This window comes from Ilyonectria robusta, assembly GCF_021365365.1.
Source record: "Ilyonectria robusta strain PMI_751 chromosome Unknown BGZ61scaffold_1, whole genome shotgun sequence".
Lineage (NCBI taxonomy): Eukaryota > Fungi > Ascomycota > Sordariomycetes > Hypocreales > Nectriaceae > Ilyonectria > Ilyonectria robusta.
In genome coordinates, this window is record NW_025764435.1 from 2,281,601 (window position 1) to 2,301,369 (window position 19,769).

The 19,769-nt window shown below is 54.9% G+C and overlaps 10 protein-coding genes across 10 annotated transcripts; 4 read left to right on the plus strand and 6 right to left on the minus strand.

Moving 5' to 3' along the window:
• Window positions 1-32: 32 nt before the first annotated feature.
• BGZ61DRAFT_338689 (cortical protein marker for cell polarity-domain-containing protein) lies at window positions 33-3,787 on the minus strand (the record flags this gene model as incomplete). The annotated part of the gene is made up of 2 exons (XM_046239152.1): window positions 33-265; window positions 319-3,787. 2 exons carry the CDS (start codon window positions 3,785-3,787, stop codon window positions 33-35), a joined length of 3,702 nt encoding a protein of 1,233 aa, XP_046112253.1.
• A 361-nt stretch (window positions 3,788-4,148) lies between these two features.
• Window positions 4,149-5,142, plus strand: BGZ61DRAFT_16359 (uncharacterized protein). Its single transcript, XM_046237492.1, has one exon. It carries the CDS (start codon window positions 4,510-4,512, stop codon window positions 5,047-5,049), a length of 540 nt encoding a protein of 179 aa, XP_046112254.1. The 5' UTR covers window positions 4,149-4,509; the 3' UTR covers window positions 5,050-5,142.
• Window positions 5,143-5,702: 560 nt separating this feature from the next.
• Window positions 5,703-6,444, minus strand: BGZ61DRAFT_16362 (uncharacterized protein). The gene is made up of 2 exons (XM_046237493.1): window positions 5,902-6,444; window positions 5,703-5,806 (listed from the first exon to the last, which is right to left on the minus strand). The coding sequence occupies exons 1-2, from the start codon at window positions 6,227-6,229 to the stop codon at window positions 5,787-5,789; spliced, it is 348 nt and encodes a 115-aa protein (XP_046112255.1). The 5' UTR covers window positions 6,230-6,444; the 3' UTR covers window positions 5,703-5,786.
• A 215-nt stretch (window positions 6,445-6,659) lies between these two features.
• BGZ61DRAFT_488791 (Arp2/3 complex, 34 kd subunit p34-Arc-domain-containing protein) lies at window positions 6,660-9,068 on the minus strand (the record flags this gene model as incomplete). Its single annotated transcript, XM_046250147.1, has 7 exons — window positions 6,660-7,073; window positions 7,129-7,526; window positions 7,930-7,980; window positions 8,034-8,183; window positions 8,232-8,654; window positions 8,714-8,955; window positions 9,007-9,068. 7 exons carry the CDS (start codon window positions 9,066-9,068, stop codon window positions 6,660-6,662), a joined length of 1,740 nt encoding a protein of 579 aa, XP_046112256.1.
• Window positions 9,069-9,279: 211 nt separating this feature from the next.
• On the plus strand, window positions 9,280-12,406 carry BGZ61DRAFT_408118 (WD40-repeat-containing domain protein). Its single transcript, XM_046243188.1, has 2 exons — window positions 9,280-9,340; window positions 9,391-12,406. Exons 1-2 carry the CDS (start codon window positions 9,324-9,326, stop codon window positions 12,260-12,262), a joined length of 2,889 nt encoding a protein of 962 aa, XP_046112257.1. The 5' UTR covers window positions 9,280-9,323; the 3' UTR covers window positions 12,263-12,406.
• BGZ61DRAFT_438371 (uncharacterized protein) lies at window positions 12,390-13,807 on the plus strand. Its single transcript, XM_046244232.1, has 3 exons — window positions 12,390-12,914; window positions 12,983-13,194; window positions 13,246-13,807. Exons 1-3 carry the CDS (start codon window positions 12,820-12,822, stop codon window positions 13,671-13,673), a joined length of 735 nt encoding a protein of 244 aa, XP_046112258.1. The 5' UTR covers window positions 12,390-12,819; the 3' UTR covers window positions 13,674-13,807.
• Window positions 13,808-14,778, minus strand: BGZ61DRAFT_438376 (3-hydroxyanthranilic acid dioxygenase). The gene is made up of 3 exons (XM_046244233.1): window positions 14,519-14,778; window positions 14,353-14,428; window positions 13,808-14,291 (listed from the first exon to the last, which is right to left on the minus strand). Exons 1-3 carry the CDS (start codon window positions 14,548-14,550, stop codon window positions 13,857-13,859), a joined length of 543 nt encoding a protein of 180 aa, XP_046112259.1. The 5' UTR covers window positions 14,551-14,778; the 3' UTR covers window positions 13,808-13,856.
• A 478-nt stretch (window positions 14,779-15,256) lies between these two features.
• Window positions 15,257-16,359, plus strand: BGZ61DRAFT_16468 (Ctr copper transporter family-domain-containing protein). Its single transcript, XM_046237503.1, has 4 exons — window positions 15,257-15,497; window positions 15,568-15,838; window positions 15,930-16,053; window positions 16,116-16,359. Exons 1-4 carry the CDS (start codon window positions 15,408-15,410, stop codon window positions 16,231-16,233), a joined length of 603 nt encoding a protein of 200 aa, XP_046112260.1. The 5' UTR covers window positions 15,257-15,407; the 3' UTR covers window positions 16,234-16,359.
• BGZ61DRAFT_16473 (NUDIX hydrolase domain-like protein) lies at window positions 16,104-17,665 on the minus strand. The gene is made up of 2 exons (XM_046237506.1): window positions 17,214-17,665; window positions 16,104-17,149 (listed from the first exon to the last, which is right to left on the minus strand). The coding sequence occupies exons 1-2, from the start codon at window positions 17,518-17,520 to the stop codon at window positions 16,485-16,487; spliced, it is 972 nt and encodes a 323-aa protein (XP_046112261.1). The 5' UTR covers window positions 17,521-17,665; the 3' UTR covers window positions 16,104-16,484.
• A 765-nt stretch (window positions 17,666-18,430) lies between these two features.
• Window positions 18,431-19,699, minus strand: BGZ61DRAFT_470904 (uncharacterized protein; the record flags this gene model as incomplete). Its single annotated transcript, XM_046248143.1, has 1 exon — window positions 18,431-19,699. One exon carries the CDS (start codon window positions 19,697-19,699, stop codon window positions 18,431-18,433), a length of 1,269 nt encoding a protein of 422 aa, XP_046112262.1.
• Between the last annotated feature and the right edge of the window lie 70 nt (window positions 19,700-19,769).

The window sequence follows — 19,769 nt, forward strand, 5'->3', positions numbered from 1 at the left end:
TAAAACGACGACATCCTCCTTAGATCTGAGTTTCATACGTGTGGCGCACCTGCTCGGCCCTGTCCGAGTGACTCGAAGAGCTCATGCGGCGGTACTCTTTGCATACCGCTTCCTCGGTCATACATGGACGTTGGCGCAGGGGTGTATCCCTCACGCTTCTTGCGTATCCGGTCGAGAATGATGCCTGCTAGAACAAGCAAGAGCATCAAGCCGAGCGAGATGGCAAGGCCGATTAGAATAACAAAGACCAAGGGCATGTTTTTCCCTGCCAAGAAAGTTAGTAACGTTAATATACAAGACAGGAATGATATGGCGTACCATTAGATGAGAAGAAGTCGTCCTTCTGAGAGAAGATGCCTGCAATGCTCCCAGCTGAATTGTCCGAGTTGATGGTCAATGCGTATGGTTGGTAGGTGGTGCCGTTGAAGATTGCTGCCGATGCCAACCCAAAGTTGGGAATGACGATCGAGCCCGTGATCATCAGGACCTGCTTCTTGTCTAGAATATCACTCTCGGCGTGCTCCTCGGTCAAAGAAAAGACCTGGAGGCCGCGCAACACGCTGTCCGATGACAGGGTTGGCTCGGCAGTATGCCACTTCTCTCCATCGTATTTCATGATGAAGATAGAGCCGTTCTCAGTCGATGATCCAGAGACCCATATCTGATCTTTATCGCTGGAGGCAGGGGTGAGGAGTAGAACTGGGCCGGGGATCTCATCGGCGTTAGGGAAGTCGCTCCAAGATTCCTTCTTGGCGTTCCAACTCGCGAGGTATCGCGGATCCGAGCCGTTGGCGTTGAGGTCACCACCAACCACAAGGTCGTCCTTGGACGTCCACATCAGGCCGTGCACGTTTCCTTCAATATCACTGCCAGGTCGGTTCCACTGGTCCGAGTCCATGTTGTACGTACAAAGACCTGGGCAATCTAAGGCGCCAGCGAGGTTAAAAGATCCACCTACGTAGACATCGGCACTCCCGGGACGAACGGCGATGGCAGAGACCGTGCCGTTGCCTCCCGACAACGGGGGTGGCTGTGAGCCGAAAGACTTAGACTCAACATCATAGGAAACGAGTCCGTTGATCTCATCATCGTTGATGGTACCACTGATGCTACCGCCGGCGAAAAGTGTGCTGTCGCGCATGGCGAGAGTGACAAAGGTCGAGTCGCTCGAAAGATTGGAACTGAGTCCCGTCACTTTTTCGTCCTCAATGAGCACGATGTTGTTGACCTCGTTGCCAGTTGTGGAATTAGTAGTGAAATGACCCGCAAGGACGGTGATGTTACGGTCATTCTCATCATAGAACAGACCAGTCACCACGCCGGACAGGTCGCTGACGGAGACAACGTCGCGGCGGCTGAGACTCGAGGAGTTGGATGATGTCGACTGAGGCTGTATGGTGAGTGGGAACTGGCCGAGGCCTTCATCTGACAAGGTTGCGGCGCTGTTTGCACCAAGCTGGGCAGAAGAAATGGACCCAGCGAAGAGTGAGCCACCATCGTTGGGAAGATCCAAGATGGCGGCAGTAAGAACACCACTGTAACCTGGTAGGCTACCACCAAGCCTTTGCAACCAGTTGTTCTTGGAAGGAACCCAAATGGCGAACCCGTCAACCAAAATAGCGTTGTTGTTGTCAAAAGCGTTGCATTGAGAAAACACGCCAGATAAGGCAATGACAGTTTCCGGAGTGTTCTCTGTGATGTTGACCCTTAGAGGCACAACGTACTCCACCATTCCATCGACACCAGCACCCAGGGCATCCCATGAGTCCTCCTCTGTATCGTAAACGGCTACGTTGTCCATGCCCGCAACTGAGCCGTTCTGTGTGCTCGAGAAGTCGCCACCAACAAAGAGCTTCGTACCATTGAGGAACATGCTCAGAACCTTGCCGTTGAGGCCGCCATCGAGGGTCTTGACGTCTTCAGCCTTGATAATGGCAAGAATGTTGTCATGGTCCTGAGAAGTGAAGTTTCCACCGACGTAGGTGGTTTCGCCATCTGTCACCAAGGCCGTGACACCGGAGGCGCGATCGAAGCTTGCGCCGAGTTTGTTGATCGTAGAGTTTTCGATGCTCGATGAATTGATCACTGCGTCTTCCGGGTTGAAGTCGAACAGTCCGTTGAGACCTCCATTAGAGTCGATGAGAGTGAACCCCACCCTTTGAGCAACGATGGTGAGAGTCTCAACATCTTGGTCATCAAGGGGGCTAAGGGTGATGGCGGCTTTGAATGAATCGGAGCTCTGCTCAATGTACCCGAAGTAGATTTGGTCGTATTTGTCGAAGTTGTTGGTCTGGAACAGAGTGGTGGTGAAGTTGGAACCCTCGCCAGTGCCAGTCTGCATTACACCAGTCACATTGACGCGGCCTCTCGTCAAGCAGGAGTTGTCTTGTTGGCAACCGGGGGTGTACATGTTGACTGAATAGTTGCCAGACTCCCTGATGTTGGGATAGAAAACCACCGAGGCTGACTGTGTCGAGAAGTTACCAGTGAGCTCCGCGGTCAGATATTGGGAATTGCTGTCGAAGGACGGGGACTCGGACCAGGGGCCGGTGGCAGTTGCGGAGGAAGGGAAATCGACCTCTCCACAAGTCGGCTCGTTGAAGTCGGTAATAGCATATGCGAAGATGTCATCCTGGAAGAGCTCAATACCAGCAAGACCACCGCCACTGCCGTACCAATCGGAAATGGCAATACTGAATTGGTCCATACCAACTTCGTTGATGAAGTGGAAGTCCCGGTACTCCTTCTCATCGCTGAGAGGACATTCGCTGGTGCAAGTTTGGTTCTTACCGGTACCGGGATCAGTGTAGGTGAGATTCATGATGCCATTAATGGGGAAGGCAATGAACCGGAAAGTCTTGGTCCCCCGGCCGTCTTGTTGTGTGTTCCAAAGTCTTAGCTTCGTAGGCTTAAACATGAAACCAAACTCTGCGTCCCAGGAACCTGCAGTGTCGTCCTCCAGCAGCCATGCACTCCCGGAGGCGTCCGTACCTTCGGCGCAAACAATGTTTTTTGGGTCGCTGAATCCGCTTGTTGAGGCACTGTTGGTAGCGCTGATGTTGGCCTTTGACAGATTGATACTTTGGCCGTCGGGTTGGCTCGGCGTGCTGGTATTTCCTAGTCCAGTGAAGACACCACCAAAAATGATGTGTCCATTCGAGGCTTTGGTGATTGCATTCACCGGTCCATCAAACCCAGCAAACGGAAGGTTTGTCCACCCCTCGTTACCGACCCACGCGATTGCGTTGGTTGAGTTGCCTCCAATAAAGTTGCCACCGACATATACGGTGTCTCGCTCCTCGTCGCATAGGACCGCATTAACCTCGCCCTCGAGACCATCCAGTGGTGTAATTTCGGTGGTGTTTGGGTTGAACAGTGCGATCGCCTTTGATTGTGTGCCGTCCAAGCTCGTGAAATTACCGCCTATTACCACTCCCTGCATATCCCCATTGCTGAGCTGAAAGGCGCACATGGCCCGTATCGAGGCATCGCTGGAAACGAGTGAGCCAAGCGCACCATTGGGCAGCTGCGCTAGAAGCGATTCACTGCCGTTTGTGCTGCGCGCGCGCTCGGACTGGCCTTCGAATTCGTAGAGTGAGATGCCACTGAAGTCTCCCACAACGCCAATCCTCCCCAATTTGGAAAAGTCGAGATTCGCCGATGGCACCGGGTCGAAGGTGATGGCGTCTGTGAGAGCTGGCGCCAAAGCGGCCAGGCCCAGGAGACTGGAGCTCAGACTCTGGGCTTGGCGCGCCGTCGAGCGACGCCGCTGAAAGGGCAATCGCATCGCTATCACGTCTCGCCGACCAAGGAAGCCTTAAAACCCTGCCGACGGGAGCGTGTCGTATTCCGGTACGCGAGAACGGGATTCTGTATGAGTTGTTGATTGTGTTCTTGAACGGGCTAGCATATCAGGTTCAAGCGCGGGTCATAGCAAGGGGCGGTCGGATGCGTTGCTGATGACGAGGTGCCCGATGAATGCGTCACAAAAATCGTCCTAAACTTTTGGCGAAATGTAAATCGAGAAATGTGAACGAGAGGCAGTCGAAATGTCGTCGTGTGGTTTCGTTTCGTCGTCGTTCGCCGAACGAAATCGAGTCGAATCGAGGGATGTTTTGGTAAAGTTGGCGGGCAATGCTGTACGGCACGAATGCGGGAAATTGCTAGTTGATGGCGATGGCCTAATTCGAGACGTGCGCTGAGCGTTGAAAAGTTTGCCGCTAGCCTAGTTTGGCTAGAGCCCTAACCCACCTGGAGGCGGTACCTGAATTGCTGCAAGTTAGACAATAGTGCTTCAGTGCTTCAGTACCACGCTGAAATTCGAGAACTGAAAAAAGAAGTAACGCAACGTCGCGCAGGGGGGGAATTAGATGGACAATTTGAGTTGCAGTAGTCGGTGATCTGCTGTGTTCGTGGAAAATAGGGTCGTGAAGGAGGTGAGCGTACCAGTACGTAGCACAGGCACGGGAGCAAGCCCAGGAGCGCCACTTCAATCTAGGTGCGACACCAATGAGCGTGGAGGGTCACGGAGGGTTTGATTGCTATCGCTCGTCGCCGTGTCGTTGGATATGGCCGGCGCGATCGTATATCGGTATTGATGGTGCTGATGGTGTAGTTGTTGTGTGTGTTTCCTACTCGGAGAGATGCGGTGTGCCGTGCGATTATGTGTTGTGTCGGCGTTGGTGCCGCCTTGTTTGCTTTTGCTTTGCTTCGTGGGTGTGGAAGCCGGAAAGGAGGGAGAGAATGAGAATGGGCGTCTCCGGGTCGACCGCGTTTGGAATGCCACGCCTCGACGCTGAGAATTCGAGAAAATCGCGGCGGATGTCCTCGACGTCACAGGATCTAAGGGATCTGCCTTGCCGCGAGTTGGATCGGGGGCGGAAAACAAGAGGTGAGGGAGTGACGGGAGCTGACAGGAGGGACGGGACGGGACTGGAAAAGAACGACAGAGCCAATGAGGTAGAGAGTGTAGAGGCGCAGTGGTGGGCGGTGCGTCACACACACATACACGCCAGGTGGGAAAGCAAGAATAGAACGAGAAAAGAATGACTGAAATCCGGGTAATGGAGCTTCCACAAGGTAAGGATCCCCTCCGCTCGCGGGTGAAGGAAGTCTAGCGAAGGAAGAGGAGAGATGGTTTGGGCCTCCAAGTCGCCTCAGGTACGAGGAGACGAGTGGAGCAGAGCTTCCCGACCACGCCGCAGCATGGCCCAGGGCCCAGGATACAGACAGGCCAGGAGACACGCACGACTCCTTCGTTGTGCATATGAAGTACATCTGCATAAGGCACACAGCACGCACTGCTCTGCCCACTGCGCCGTCTCCTCACCGCTGACCCAATCCTGCTATTCGTGGCATGCAGGCTGGTAGAATCCATGTTGATTCCAGGGGTTCCAGCCGGCCGACCCGCCTTCTAGGTTACCCTGAGCGTGGTGCAGACATTAATACTGAGGCATCATCCAGGCGGTTTCCGCTACGCCAGTTAATTTGTCTGCCCAAGCGCGCTAAAACTAGGAGGCTGGTTGAAGGCAGGGGAACTCTTGGCTCACCCTCTGACGAGTCTTTGCCGTCTCGGACAGGGGCATACGTGGGAGACGTTGCACGGAAGAAAGACTTGAATGTGCCGGTATACCGATACGAGTCGAATCCATTTCGTTGCATCCTAGACAATATGCACCATTTCCCACTGGCGTGGTGGAAAACATGGCAAAGTCATGACAGAAGGTCACTGTGGCGTATCGTCAAGAGAGATTTGGCTGCGAATTGCCATGCTCTCCATTCACCAATCAACTTAGCGCCTGGAGACCTGCATTTCGTCGGTCTTAGCTCATGCTTCTTCATGCCTCTGGATCCAGTTATCTGACATCACAGCGTCTCTGATACATACAGGTACCAACGTACCTGAAATGGATCTTCGGCGATCAAACGGGTTCGTGACCATCCGATGCCTCCCATACACGTACAGACACACCAGCGAACTCTCCCCCCACCGAGAGGGTGGTGTGAAACCACTGCAATCTGAGTTGGCACATCCATCTCCCTTGCTCGCCGTGGTATCACATTTTCTTTTGTGCAGAATCCGCTCGCATTTTCGTCCATACTTGGCCAGATCCCTGGTCATCGTCGTCGACGTGGCACGCCCCGTTTGCTGACCACCATCACTCTTCGGTGCATGAATTCTCATCGGGGGAATGCTTGTAGTATGGCCATGAATATAGACCATTGGCATACGCCAATATGTTTGCTTTGTGCTGGCTGGTCAACCAGAAGGTGAGCCAAAAACTACTCTCGTTCTTCCCCACCATCTACTCTCCCTTGATAGTGGTGCGCCCTGCACATTTGAGTCTAGGACCTTTCTGGTCATCTCCCGTTGCCAAATAAGTAGTTGTGTTTTGTCTTAGTGTTGCTCTCTTGGGGGTCAAGGTTTGTCTTGACACCCATAGAATAGCACCGATAGATGAAACCCGGGTTGCTTCAACAACCTCGCGTGGATTTGGAATCTTTGGGATTCTTCTAGCCAGTTGTAGGCTTGTTTCGTCCTGGCTCCCTGGGTTGATGGTGGAAGAATGCGTCATTTACGCCTTCCCAATCGAGACTCCTTCGCAATGAATTTACGATGATATCTCCGGAGGTGAACCACCGAAAACGCAGCCGACATACTACTTGCCGGTCTGTTTGTCTTGATTCGCCCACTTCGACTTGTAGTCTCTGGGGCTTTCAAACTTGCTCGGATCCACTGACCACATGCCCTTTCGCTTCTTCTTAGCTTTGGCCTCAGCCTTCTCATAAACTTTTTGTAATCCACCGAATTCGGCGCCCGATTTCGCCTCGTATGTTGTTGCTAACCCGACTTTGACGAGCTCTAGGCCTACGTTCTTACGGAACAAGAACCGTCGCACGTAAACCGTCGCAACGACTCGATCGTACTGGTCTCGCTTGTATATGTATGCCCGCACGTTGCGGTTTCCAATGTAGCTGGTTAGCCATTTGTGGGCTTCGGCTGCGAACGGTTGCGCGGGTCGGCCAAAATGAGCGAGCTCAGGTGCATCGATGCCTGCGATTCGGATGGAAATCTGTCCAAAAACCCGTCAGCCCGCTTCTACGCTCAATTGACGATTGCTGTCTTACCGTTCGGTCCTTGAGTTCCTTCCGTCGTTCGGGGATCTTTCTGAGCCAACCCCAGCCCACAGCACGTCCGCCCGGGGTGTGGAAGAGATGGAAGCCGTCTCCGTCACCCACACTCGTGACTCTTCCGAAAAGACTTCGGTTCCGAAAGAAATTTGGCCGAACATAGGCTGCGCCTGGTATTCGCCGCAGGTAGTTTGCGTAGAGTTGCAGGGCAGATAGGCCGGCGAGGGAGAAGAGGACGGTTGGGGCCCATGTCTTTGCAGCGGTAAAATGGTCTGGGTCAGAGGTGCCTAGGGACTCGGTCCATGAGACCGAGCGTCGCTTCGGTGGATCTTGGTGCTTTTCGAGTTTCGCATCTTTTTCGGAGTTCGAAGATCCGAACGGCCATACCATCGTCGCTGCGACCCCGGGGTCGTGATGCCAGGTGGTGATTTGGCATGCGGTCAACCCCGGTTTGTTCGCGCTGCAGACAAGGTGGTGGGATGTTCTCGGTCCCCGCTAACTGGGTGCCTCAGGCGAGACTACCTGCAGCAAACCCAACATGAATTACCTAGATTCGGCTCTCCTGGTCATCGACACATTTAGGCACTTTCTTGTATTGGTTTTTGGATGGTCTTGATTGATGATATTTTGCGGGTTCATTCGCTCATTGCAGCTCTCTCTCTCCATCATGTCTAAATCTCCATAAATCTCGGCCAACAAGTGTGACGAGGGGTTTCTGATGTGGGCTTTCTGGACATAGAATCTTGGCCTTTTTCTATCCAAACGCCTAGTTTCCTTGCACCTTGAAAGTCCTGCCACTTGCCGTCTTCCGCTCCTTCTCCTCGTTCTCGGGTCTGGCACGGCGCAGCACTGACACGTGTTAGTCCTATCCGCACATATGGAGGTGGACGCATGTGTCTCACCTTGGAGGAAATCAGCAGTTCGCTTTCGCATTCGAGAGTGGATGTATGCCTTCGATGCCTTGATGTGGTAGTGGAAATAATCACGGAAAGTCTGGATGTGAGAAATGACATCGGCCATTCGCTGAGGAGTAAGGTGTCGAGGGAAAAGGACTGAGAGAACATTAGCATATGCGCCTTACTAGAACAGAGGCCACGTACCGAAAGTGACGTAGCCGATCTCTCCAGTTCCAGTGTTTCGGACACCTGGAACATCTTGCAGCTCAAGGGGTGGATCGTTCCTGAAGAGGACTTGCGGGGCGTTCTGGATAGCTCTCCTTCGTGCGTCGACGAACTCTTGGATAAAGACCTTGCCAAACACTCTGTCGGTCTCTTCCCGGAAGACAGTGCTGAAGATGACGGTAACTCGGTCGTGGCTGGCCTTGACATAAATGGCCTCCTCCTCTCGGTAGTGAATGGCCTTGACCGCGCCACCCTCTCGCACTCCCTGAGGAGCCTCCTCGGATGTAAACTTCGACGCCTCCTCCCGTAGCTGGTAGTGCTCCTGGTAGGCCTGCTCGAATGGTGCAGCCATGGCGTTGCGCTTCAGAAGTGCGAACTTCAGGGCAAGGGCATCGCGCTCCTCTTTGTCTGCGCGTCAGTACCAGTACAGAATCAAACAAGAGGAAGGCAAGTGACCATACCCTTAGTTTCCGGGATGTTCTCCAGGTCTACCATGATTGAGAAGTCGAAGCCCGGCTCGACCGGGGCCACGTATTGCCCATACTCCCGCTGGAGCACTTCCTCGGCACCATACTGAACCAGGTCCTGGAAGCATCTTATTTGGATCGAAAGCAAGATCTGGGTCTTGGTCTCAGGGGTCGAAATATGGAAGGTAACGCCGTCGAAGTCGCTGACCGTCTGGTCGATTGAGGCGGGGGGGGCACTGACTTACGATCAGCTCCGGCTCAGGAGATGGCCACAAGGGGGCACTTACCCGGAGAATCGCTCGGTGAGCACCGATTGGATCAGAACGTTCTGGTAGTCTAGCAAAAGCATCTTGACGGCGGGTTGGTTTGCGATCCCCTTTACTGTCGTCGTCTCGGAGCTTGGGTGACGGTAGTGGGGCTGACGTGGTGAGGCAGCACGTCGAGCTTCCAACCGCCCACGTGACGTGGAGCTTTCACAGTGGGTCGTGCGCCACTCCCTCTTATCGATAAGCTGCAAACGAAATTTCTTGGGCCGGGATCTTTGGATCTTTCGCTGTAGACGAAGAAGTTGACGAAGGCCAATGCTGGTCGCAACTTGGCGAACATGGTCAAGTCATACCTGTAAGATCACCGGGACATTCTTGCGACCCGGGCTAATCCCTTGCGCTTAGGAAATACGAACACGACAAGTCGTTTGGCATCGTTGCCTCCAGTACTTCGAATCTCGTCTGGACGTCGAGGGACCGAACGGGCGTCGGCGCGGGACAAGCCATCGCCGCTGCGAACGAGGAGGTTCTGTGCTGGGATATCAAGAAAGGCGAGCTTGTTGGCCGCTGGAGAGATGAACGATGTACGGTCCCCGTGACTGCGATCGCCCAGAGCAAGGCCGACAAGGACGTTTTCGCCGTGGGGTACGAGGACGGCAGCATTCGACTCTGGGATAGCAAGATTTCCACCGTCATTGTCAACTTCAATGGCCACAAATCCGCCATTACCAAACTTTCTTTCGACAAATCTGGAGTCAGGCTTGCTAGCGGTTCCAAGGATACCGACATTATCGTCTGGGATCTCGTCGCTGAGGTTGGCCAGTTCAAGTTGCGAGGACACAAGGATCAAGTGACGGGCCTTCAGTTCGTGGAGCCAGAGCCGCAAGTCGAAGGCGAAAATGGCGCGCAAGCAATGATTATCGATGGCGAAGGAGCATCTGACGGCTTCCTTTTGACCACGGGCAAGGATTCTCTCATCAAGCTCTGGGACCTGACCTCGAGACACTGTATTGAGACGCACATCTCACAAACCAACGGCGAGTGCTGGGCTCTTGGACTCTCTCCCGACTACAGTGGCTGCATTACAGCCGGAAACGATGGAGAAATCAAGGTTTGGTCCTTGGACGCGGATGGCCTTGCGCTGAGCGCCCGTCGGGTAGATATGCCCGCCGCGACTCAGTTCCTCCACGACCGAGGAACCCTCCATCGCCAAAGCAAAGACAGAGCGACTGAGGTGATTTTCCATCCCAAACGGGACTACTTTGCCGTACATGGCTCAGAAAAGGCAGTGGATGTGTGGCGGATACGAACGGAGTCCGAGATCAAGAAAGGTCTAGCTCGCAAGCGGAGAAGACGTCGCGAGAAGCAGAAGGACGGAAAACCCGCCGACGAAGAGATGGCAGACGGAGAAGATAAGCCGGAGGATGTGTCCAAGGCTGATGTCGGCGACGTCTTCGTGCAATACGTCATTCTGCGGACGGGTGGAAAGGTTCGATCTGTTGACTGGGCCTTGCCGGCTGGACAAAAGGACCTCCATCTGCTGGTGGGGACAACGAACAACCAACTGGAATACTACAGCCTACCAGCAAAGGAGAAGAGCGAGAAATCGAAAAAGGAAGATGTTCCTGACTATACTCGGGCCCTCTCTGTCGACCTACCCGGCCATCGAACGGACATCCGAGCTCTGTCATTGAGCTCGGATGACAAAATGTTGGCATCAGCATCAAATGGCAGCTTGAAGATCTGGAACATCAAGACTCAAAACTGTATCCGGACATTTGAGTGTGGCTATGCGTTGTGCTGTTCGTTCCTGCCAGGAGACAAGGTGGTTGTTGTTGGAACGAAGAGCGGCGAGTTGCAGCTCTTTGACGTTGCCTCAGCCGCTCTCCTCGATAGCGTTGACGCTCATGAGGGTGCAATTTGGTCGCTTCATGTCCACCCCAATGGCCAGTCAGTTGTTTCTGGAAGTGCTGACAAGTCCGCCAAGTTTTGGGACTTCAAGATTATCCAAGAAGAAGTTCTGGGTACGACAAGGACGACGGCAAAGCTGAAGCTGGTGCAATCTAGGGTGATGAAGGTTTCAGATGATATTCTCAGTCTCAAATTTTCACCAGATGCAAAGCTACTCGCTGTTGCCCTTCTTGACAACACTGTGAAGGTCTTCTTTGTCGACTCCCTGAAGCTCTACCTTAATCTCTACGGACACAAGCTTCCCGTGCTCAGCATGGATATTTCATACGACAGCAAGTTGATCGTCACTAGCTCAGCAGACAAGAACATTAGAATTTGGGGCCTCGACTTTGGCGACTGCCACAAGGCTCTCTTTGGACACCAAGACAGTATTCTCCAGGTCGCGTTCGTCCCGCACAACTCGGACGGAAACGGTCACCACTTCTTCAGCAGCAGTAAGGACCGCACTATCAGATACTGGGATGGCGACAAGTTTGAACAAATCCAAAGACTTGATGGCCACCATGGTGAGGTCTGGGCTATCGCCATCAGCCACACTGGAAACTTCGTGGCCAGTGCCGGCCACGACAAGAGCATCCGAGTTTGGAATGAGACGGATGAGCAAATCTTCCTCGAGGAAGAACGCGAGAGGGAAATTGAGGAACTGTACGAGAGCACTCTGACCACCTCCCTGGAACGAGAACCGGATGCCCAGGATGAGAACGGCGAAGTCGGAGCCGCTAGCAAGCAGACCACCGAGACTCTTATGGCCGGAGAGCGAATAGCAGAGGCCCTCGAGATGGGCATGGCGGACCTCAACCTGCTGAAGGAGTACGAAGAGGCCAAGCTCACAAACCCTCACGCAATGCCCCCGCAACGAAATCCCGTCTTCCTCGCTCTTGGCAACATCACGGCCGAGGCGCACGTCATGTCGGTGCTGCAGCGCATCAAGGCCTCGGCTTTACACGACGCCCTGCTAGTCCTCCCCTTTGCCTCCGTTCCGATCCTCTTCACCTTCCTCAACATCTTTGCTATGCGCTCGATGAACATCCCCCTCACGTGCCGCATCCTCTTCTTCATGCTCAAGACCCACCACAAGCAGATCGTGGCGAGCCGCACTATGAAGGTCATGCTAGACGGCATCCGAGTAAACCTCCGGGGGGCGCTCAAGCGCCAGAAGAACGAGATGGGCGTCAACATTGCGGCGCTCAAGGTGGTGGGCATGCAGATCCGCGACAAGAACATCAAGGATTACGTGGATGAGAACTGGGAGGAGGAGAACGAGGAGAGGAGCGCCAAGAAGCGCGCGTTTGTTCATGTTGCCTGATGTAGACGAATCCATTATTTGAAGGTAGATAAAAGTGTATAGAATTGGACTACGATTTCATTTCCCTTGTCCTCTCTTGCAAGATGTGATGTGAGGCTGCTTTCAGTGGTTGATGTAAATGAATTGTCTTTGAATGATGCCCCCCCCCCACCTCTGGTTCATTTAGCTGGTCCATCCTCCATGTGGTAGCTATTCCCAGAGGTGAGGCTGGATAGGTAGACGACTTGATAGCGACAGAGAGGAGCACCTCGCACGACCAGCCAAGAACCGGAATATCTCGATTTTCTAAGGAAAAAAAGGCCATTTGCACGGAACATTTCCGAGAGCGACTTCGGCAATTGAATCGTCGCCAGAATCCATAATTTTACGATTTCGCCATTCGGTCGGGTTCAATCCGTGGGACCACGGCGACGGGACCGACCTCCGAGGCTTATCCACCGGCGTCTCGTTCCGAAGTCGCGTTCCGTGGCAATCGATCCCGCCATCATTCGAGAGGAAGAACTCATTCATACAAGGCCACGACATTTTCCGCCCTCGCCTCGAGCCCGCCTTTCACAATGTTCGCCCTCCGACGCACAATGGCTAGCCTAGCCCCCCAGGCGTCGACCCTGAAGCAGGCCGGCAAGGTCGTGTGCATTGGCCGCAACTTCGCGTATGCCTTCATCTCAAGCCTCGGCATCCCTCCCGCAATGAGCTCTCACTGACCACGCGGCCACGCAGGGAGCACATTGCTGAGCTGAACAACACCAAGCCCAAGCAGCCCTTTTTCTTCCTCAAGCCCCCGTCGTCCATTGTCCTTCCTGGCGAGGGCTCTGTGCTGCGACCCAAGGGCATTGACATGCACTATGAGGTCGAGCTTGCCCTCGTCATCGGCAAGGCGGTCCGAGATCTCCAGGCTGACGATACCAAGGGAGCTCTGGAGGCTATCCAGGGTATGTGACTATGCTCTAAAGCTCAACCAGAACCATTTGTTGATTGTGTAGCGTACGCCGTGGCCATCGACATGACGGCCCGCAACGCCCAGAATGAGGCCAAGAAGAAGGGTCTGCCCTGGGACATCGCCAAGGGTTTCGACACCTTCCTGCCCATGAGCAAGGTCATCACCAAGGATTCCATCAAGAACCCCCAGGACGTTGAGCTGTGGCTCAAGGTCAACGGCGAGATCAAGCAGCAGGGCTCTACCAACCTGATGATCTACCAGATCCCCCGCATCCTGAGCGACATTTCCAAGGTCATGACCCTGCAGCCCGGCGACATTGTGCTCACCGGAACCCCTGCCGGTGTTGGTCCCGCGGTCCCCGGCGATGTCATCAGCGCCGGCGTGAGGGTAGACGGCAAGGAGCTTGAGGCTGGCAGCATTGAGATTCCCGTCGAGGAGTCGCCCAGCTCGTACGTCTTTGCCGAGACTTGAGAGGGATATTTGGGATTTTAAACACGACGAGCCATGCCACGAGCTGGGATAGGAAAAGGGAAGTGGGATGTACACTAGCCACCAAACTTGGATAGATTCCGACAAGAGATGTATACCATCTCTGAACATACAACTATTGCTACAATGACGAGCGTTTTACACTCTCCATTCACTGCCCATGATTTACTGCAAATTGGGATCCTTGATCGATCCAGGCTTCGGCACCCAGTCGGCGACCACGCCGCACTTGCCGCATGTCCTCTTCTCGGTGCTGGCCTTGAATTCCTCCACGCCGGCCTTGATCTGAGTGCCCAGGTCGGTGCAGTGGAAGGCGGCCTCATGGACAACCTCCTTACACTCGGCGCAGTACCACCTCATGCGGTCGAGGGAGTCTGGCGGACGACGCTGCTCGAGGACGACGCCGACGGTGTTGGCGAAGCGGACGGGGTTGTGGGGGGTGTTGGCGGGCAGCAGGAACATGTCGCCCTCGCGGATGATGATGTCGCGGAACTGGCCGTCGTCGACAACTTTGAGCATCATGGCGCCCTTGTACTGGTAGAACCACTCCGGCGTCTGGTTGATGTGGTAGTCGGTTCTGGCGTTGGGCCCGCCGACGATCTGGATTGGGTGGGTGAGTTCTTTTTGCTCATGGTAGAGATGGTGAGTGAGGGTTTTGTACCATGACGGTAAAGTCGTCATTGTAGACGCAGTAGTTGTTGATAGGCGGCTGGAGAAGATGGGAATTCTCTTCAAGCCTTTTCAAGCGAGTTAGTAAGAATGAGTGAGTTGCTGTTGTAAGGCTCACGTCGTGAGGCGGGATGGAAGGATGGTTGGTGTTGACTCACCACTTGGGCAAGTTGACGGGCGGCGCAAGCATCGTCTTGCGCAAGCGGATGTTGCACTGTTGCGTCTGAGGATAGCCCGGAACCTAGATAGTTGACAAAGTCGAATATAGAAGAGCCGGAAACAAGCTGCGCTTGGTGGTAACCAAGTCCTGTGGGCGAGTGAGCGGCGTCAAGTCAATGCCAGTCCTGATGGGGTGGTTTGTCACGGGCAGGAAGAAACTATAGACTACAGAGTTCTAAACAGACCAACTATTTTCGCTGTGGTTGATGACTACTAAATTTCCAGGTCCTAATATGGAGATGCTGGCAACTCTACTCTGTCACTATGTCAATTTTCCTCTTTGGACCCCTCACTTGTAGCTCTAGAGTGTGACGCAGCAGTGTCAGCAACGACTAGGGAGCAGTTTCAGTGAGGACTACGCGGGACAGGGGCCACTGGAGGGCCTCGACCACTGAAGCCAGGGGCGACAATGGCCACTGAACGGTACCCCCGCCTCCGCAGCAGGATCGAGGCACTTGGGGTACCACTCAGCCATGTGTGTCGAGACCGGCGGACCCCGTGCGCCCAGACCCTCCTGTCGTGCATGTCCCTGCAGGGAAGGGAGGATGCTGGAACGTAGGTCGGTAGCACCACCTCCAACTCGAAGCTCCTCTAACTAAGACCAACCATCCCACGTTTGAGCACGTTTGAGCGCGTTTCTTAAGCAACGGCATCTCCCCATTTGTCTCTATCTTGACTATATCTCCAGCTTCAAACCATCCCACACATCGCGACTCATCGTCCCCAACTCTCGCTCTCGCCATTGATTGACGCCCATCGCCTCTCCGCACCTCCGACGCTAGACCGACTCGCTCCTCGACCCAGCTCCTCGACCTCCGACATCACACAATGGACCATAGCGGCATGGATCACAGCGGAATGGGCCACGGTGGCATGGACCACGGCGATGGCGGCATGCACGACATGTGCAGCATGAGCGTGAGTAGAGCGCCTCTCCTCCCCGCCCCCTCGTGAAGCCATCACCAGCTCACCACCCTCTCGCTCGCAGATGCTCTTCACCTGGGACACGACCAATCTCTGCATCGTCTTCCGCCAGTGGCACGTCCGCTCCACCACATCCCTCCTCTTCTCCCTCCTCGCCGTCGTCCTCATCGCCGTTGGCTACGAAGCCCTCCGAGCCCTCTCTCGCCGATATGAGGAGACCCTCGCCAAGAGTGTCCAGGCCCTGCCGAGTAAGCTAGAATCCCTACTCCTTGCCATATCCCGTACCGCAAAGACTGCATATCATTCCCATTCCGAAAGGCTGGGGTCGCCAAGAAGTAAAAGAAGAAGAAGTTGTGCTCGCTTTCTGTTTCTCTCCTTCTTCCCCCGACATGTTTGGGACGTGCGAATGCTAAGTCTTCCCTTGAGGTGGTACTGTTACTGAGACGACTCCTATGCTTTCAGGGCAGAACCAGGGCCAGGCAGATCAACGCGCCCACATCATCAAGGCTGTTCTTTACGCCCTGCAGAACTTCTATGCCTTTATGCTAATGTAAGCATCTCTGTTTGTTCGATTACGCCTGAACCAAGGAACTCGCAGCTAAATACACACAGGCTCGTCTTCATGACCTACAACGGATGGGTCATGATTGCTGTAACGCTGGGTGCTTTTATTGGTTATGTTACCTTTGGACAGAAGACGTCAGCCACCAAGGACAATGCTTGCCATTAATCAAGTATGATGCTGTCATGTGCACAAGTGGGTCGATTGGATAATATTGCGAGCCTCTGTAATGTCCTCTTGTGGTGTCCTCTAGATATGAGACATCCGCTATTCTACGACTTTGGATTGCCCATGTTGAATAAAGAAAAGGAACAACATGACTATACGCTCTATGAATCTTTACGACTCCTCAGCCCCATTTGGCACATCCAAACCCATGCCTTCAACGCCTTGTTTCCACTCGCAAGTATCTAAACCCTCTACATCTTTGATGCATCCCCGTTCTCCTTCTTCTCCTGGGCTACATCAGTCAGATTGCCCTCTCGATCCGCCTCCATGATGATGTCATCATCTCCGTAATTGTCGTTGTGCTCCATCTCGGGCTCCTCAGCATATCCAATCCGAGCAGCATCCACCAGCACGCGTGCCGTCATCCCCCATACCTTGAACCGGCCATCACGCTCCTCTTCCTCTTTGAGCTTCTCTGCCAAGTTACTCTGGTCGCAGTGATGCCGTGGCTTAGACACAGTTTGATTGTTAACGGGCACATAGAAGTTGTGCACTCGCCACGGGTAGTCCTTCCACGATATCCAGTTGCCGTCGTACCAGTGGCCCTCAGGCAGCGTCTCACCCGGCGCAGGAGGCAGATCCGTTGACTTGAGGAAGTTGTAGAACGGCGCGCTGAAGACGGCGGCGACTTCGCGGGCGTCGAGCTTGGGGATCATGACATCCTCAACCACAGCCGCGGGAGACCCGGGCGATTGCTCTGCATGGAGGAATGCGACACATGGCCGCACGACGAGGTGCGTCCGGGCGAGGGATGGAGGCAGACAGCAGAGATGCTCGATACGGAATGGCTTCGGGAGCTTGCGGTCGTCCATGGGGAGGCCGATCTCCTCCCACGCCTCACGCCGAGCTATCTGAACTACGCATTGTCAGTGGTCAGAGTGGAACACGGGCAGATGGAGCTTGGGGCTTAGAGCTCTTACAAACTGTTTCCTCGGTACTGTCTGCCTTTCCTCCGGGGAACGCCGCGTGGCCTGAGAAGCTCCTCAAGCTCGCGGCTCGCATGGTGATAACCACACGCAAGTCACCCCGGCGGTCCGCATACAGCAAGATCAGTACAGCGGCCCGCTTGCGAACCGGCAGACGGTCCCAGAGCGGGAATGCTGGGGGCTTGTAGGTACGGAACCGGGCGATGGCAGCCTGCGATGTTGAGTAATCAGTCTGTGTGTGGCAGGCATGGCGTGTGACGGATGGAGAAAGCCTCGGGAGTATAACCGAGGATTGAGTCATGAAGAAGCAAGCGCTGGCGGGATAGAGTTACTCGGAGGTCAATCGCCGGGGAGACGTACCGCCGAAAATGGACTCAAAGGCGACATTGTCAAGGCATCGTAGTACAGCGATGACTCTCCAAGGTTGACGTGTTCTCCAGTCGCGGCGTCGCGGATGCCGTTCTGGATGGCGGTAACGTCGGCGTCGTTGATGGAGATTTCGGCCCCCGAGTGTGGCTCTGGGGCGCTGGCGGCGTTGCGAGATGCCTCTATGGATAATGACGATGACAAAGCTGCTGCTGATGCTGATGCGTCAATCATGATGCCTTCCAAGCTGCACCCCTCGCGGTCGCCACGGGTCGAGATCCGCGCATTGAGATGATGCCGGAGTGAGGTTGTCCCGCCAGCGACCGCCTGCGGACTGGCTCGTGTCGGTGATACCGGCTCCGGCTCCGGCTCTGGAGCGCTCTGCGGGGGCGGGGTTCTGGAAGGTGCGGAGACTTCGGCAGAAGGAGCGAGCTGACCAGCCGGATTGGGACTGGGACACTGTCTCAACTTATACGGTTGGGCCTCAGTCGTCTTCCACGCGTGCGCCCAAGATCGGGAACGGGGCGTGGTGTGCTCCAGATCGGATGCCAAGATAATTAGTAGACGCGATGCCGCAGGTACTCACAATGTGCGGGAGTCAGTTCTGCATTACACCATATTATTATTACTGCAAGTTTGTGCTATTGACTCATCGAAACACCAGACCAAAGATTGCATGTACATGAAGGATAGAATAGTTGCTTGCTGCGAATAGGCGACAGTGCAGGGGAATCTCTAAAATCAACCACGCCGTCCTGGCAATGCACCGACCGTCTAGATTACCAGCGCCCCCAAACAAAGGGAAGATATTAGTCTGGCACTAGTACCGATTACTCCTGGACTCTTCATCGCGAGAGGGCCTCCTCCGGGATGATATTGATCTGGGCCCTCAGCTGATGCTGGCGCCTCTCGGCCTTGGACATTAGCTTGGCGTTGCTGAGCATGTCATCGGCGAAGGGCGCCTCCAAAACCTCGGCCTGCTGATGAGGCACGCTGCGTGGGATCAAGACCGATCCCGTCTTGGACGCTCCCCGTTCTTCAGATCGGCGAGAGAAGAACTCCTTGAGGTCCCTCATGGGGCCTTCTTCGAGCTCAGACTCCTCGTCGTCCGACGTCTCAAAGACGCTGCGAGAGGGGGTGGACATGGCACCCTGCGGAGGATTAGGGGAGGGAGGGCTGAGAGCCGACTTATCGGGACGGTCGCCGCCCGCGAAAGACCCATGGGCCGAGCAAACCGACCTGGGAGGCTCTCGCCGTCGGTGGAAGAGAGACTTGGCCGTGCCGCTGAGGCGGCTGGTCAGCGACCGGCTGCGGGCAAGCCCAGGGCTCAGGTTGCGGCCCCGCTGCTGTTTGTCGAGGAGGGCCAGGTTGCTGGTAATTCGGTGGTACTCATCTGCGGTCTCGGTGTCGCTGAAGTGGCTGTACGACTGGCTCATGTGCCAGGAGTCACTGTCCGTGTCAAACTGATCGTCGTCGATATCCACAATCGGCTCCACGATGCTTGGAGTGTTGCTGTAGATGCTAGACGCCCTCTTCATGGAGGCGGTGCTGTGCAGGAGCGGTTGAGGCGACTTCGGGCCGGTCGAGCTGCGGTTGCTAGTGGTTCCGTCGTTGTCGTTGTCGTCCTCGTCCTCAAGTAGCGGGGGCATGCAGCATTCACTGCACTTTGGCATGTTCACGTACTCATCCTCGAGGGCGAGCTCGTCCACTGACTGGCTGTAGTTGCTGGATGAGTCGTCCCGGATCAGAACTGGAGATGCCACTGGAGAGAAGCCATGGGTGGGGCTCCAGTCGAAACAAAGGCCGACTTGGCCAGTGAGTTGCTGAACTTTGAGAGACTGGCGGTGCTCTGCAAAAGGAGTACCGGGCAAGCTCGTGGTTGAGCGGTGCGGAAGAGCCATAGGCTGGATGGTGGGATGCAGGTCTTCGACGCTGTTTCCCCGTCTAGCGGCAGAAGGGAAAAGGCTGAGCCTCACTGATGGTCTGGCCGAGCTCTTGGATGGGATAGGGGGGGCAGGTGGAGGCGAGGGCAGAGGCTTGGTGCGGTAGATGCCCTCGTTCTCCGGGGCCAAGGAGGCCTCCATACCGTCGAGAGAATGGGCGTAACCTGACATCGCTTGGTGTTTTGGGTGGATGTAGATGGGATCAATCGACGTCTAAGGTGTCAAAGATATACTGAGCGGG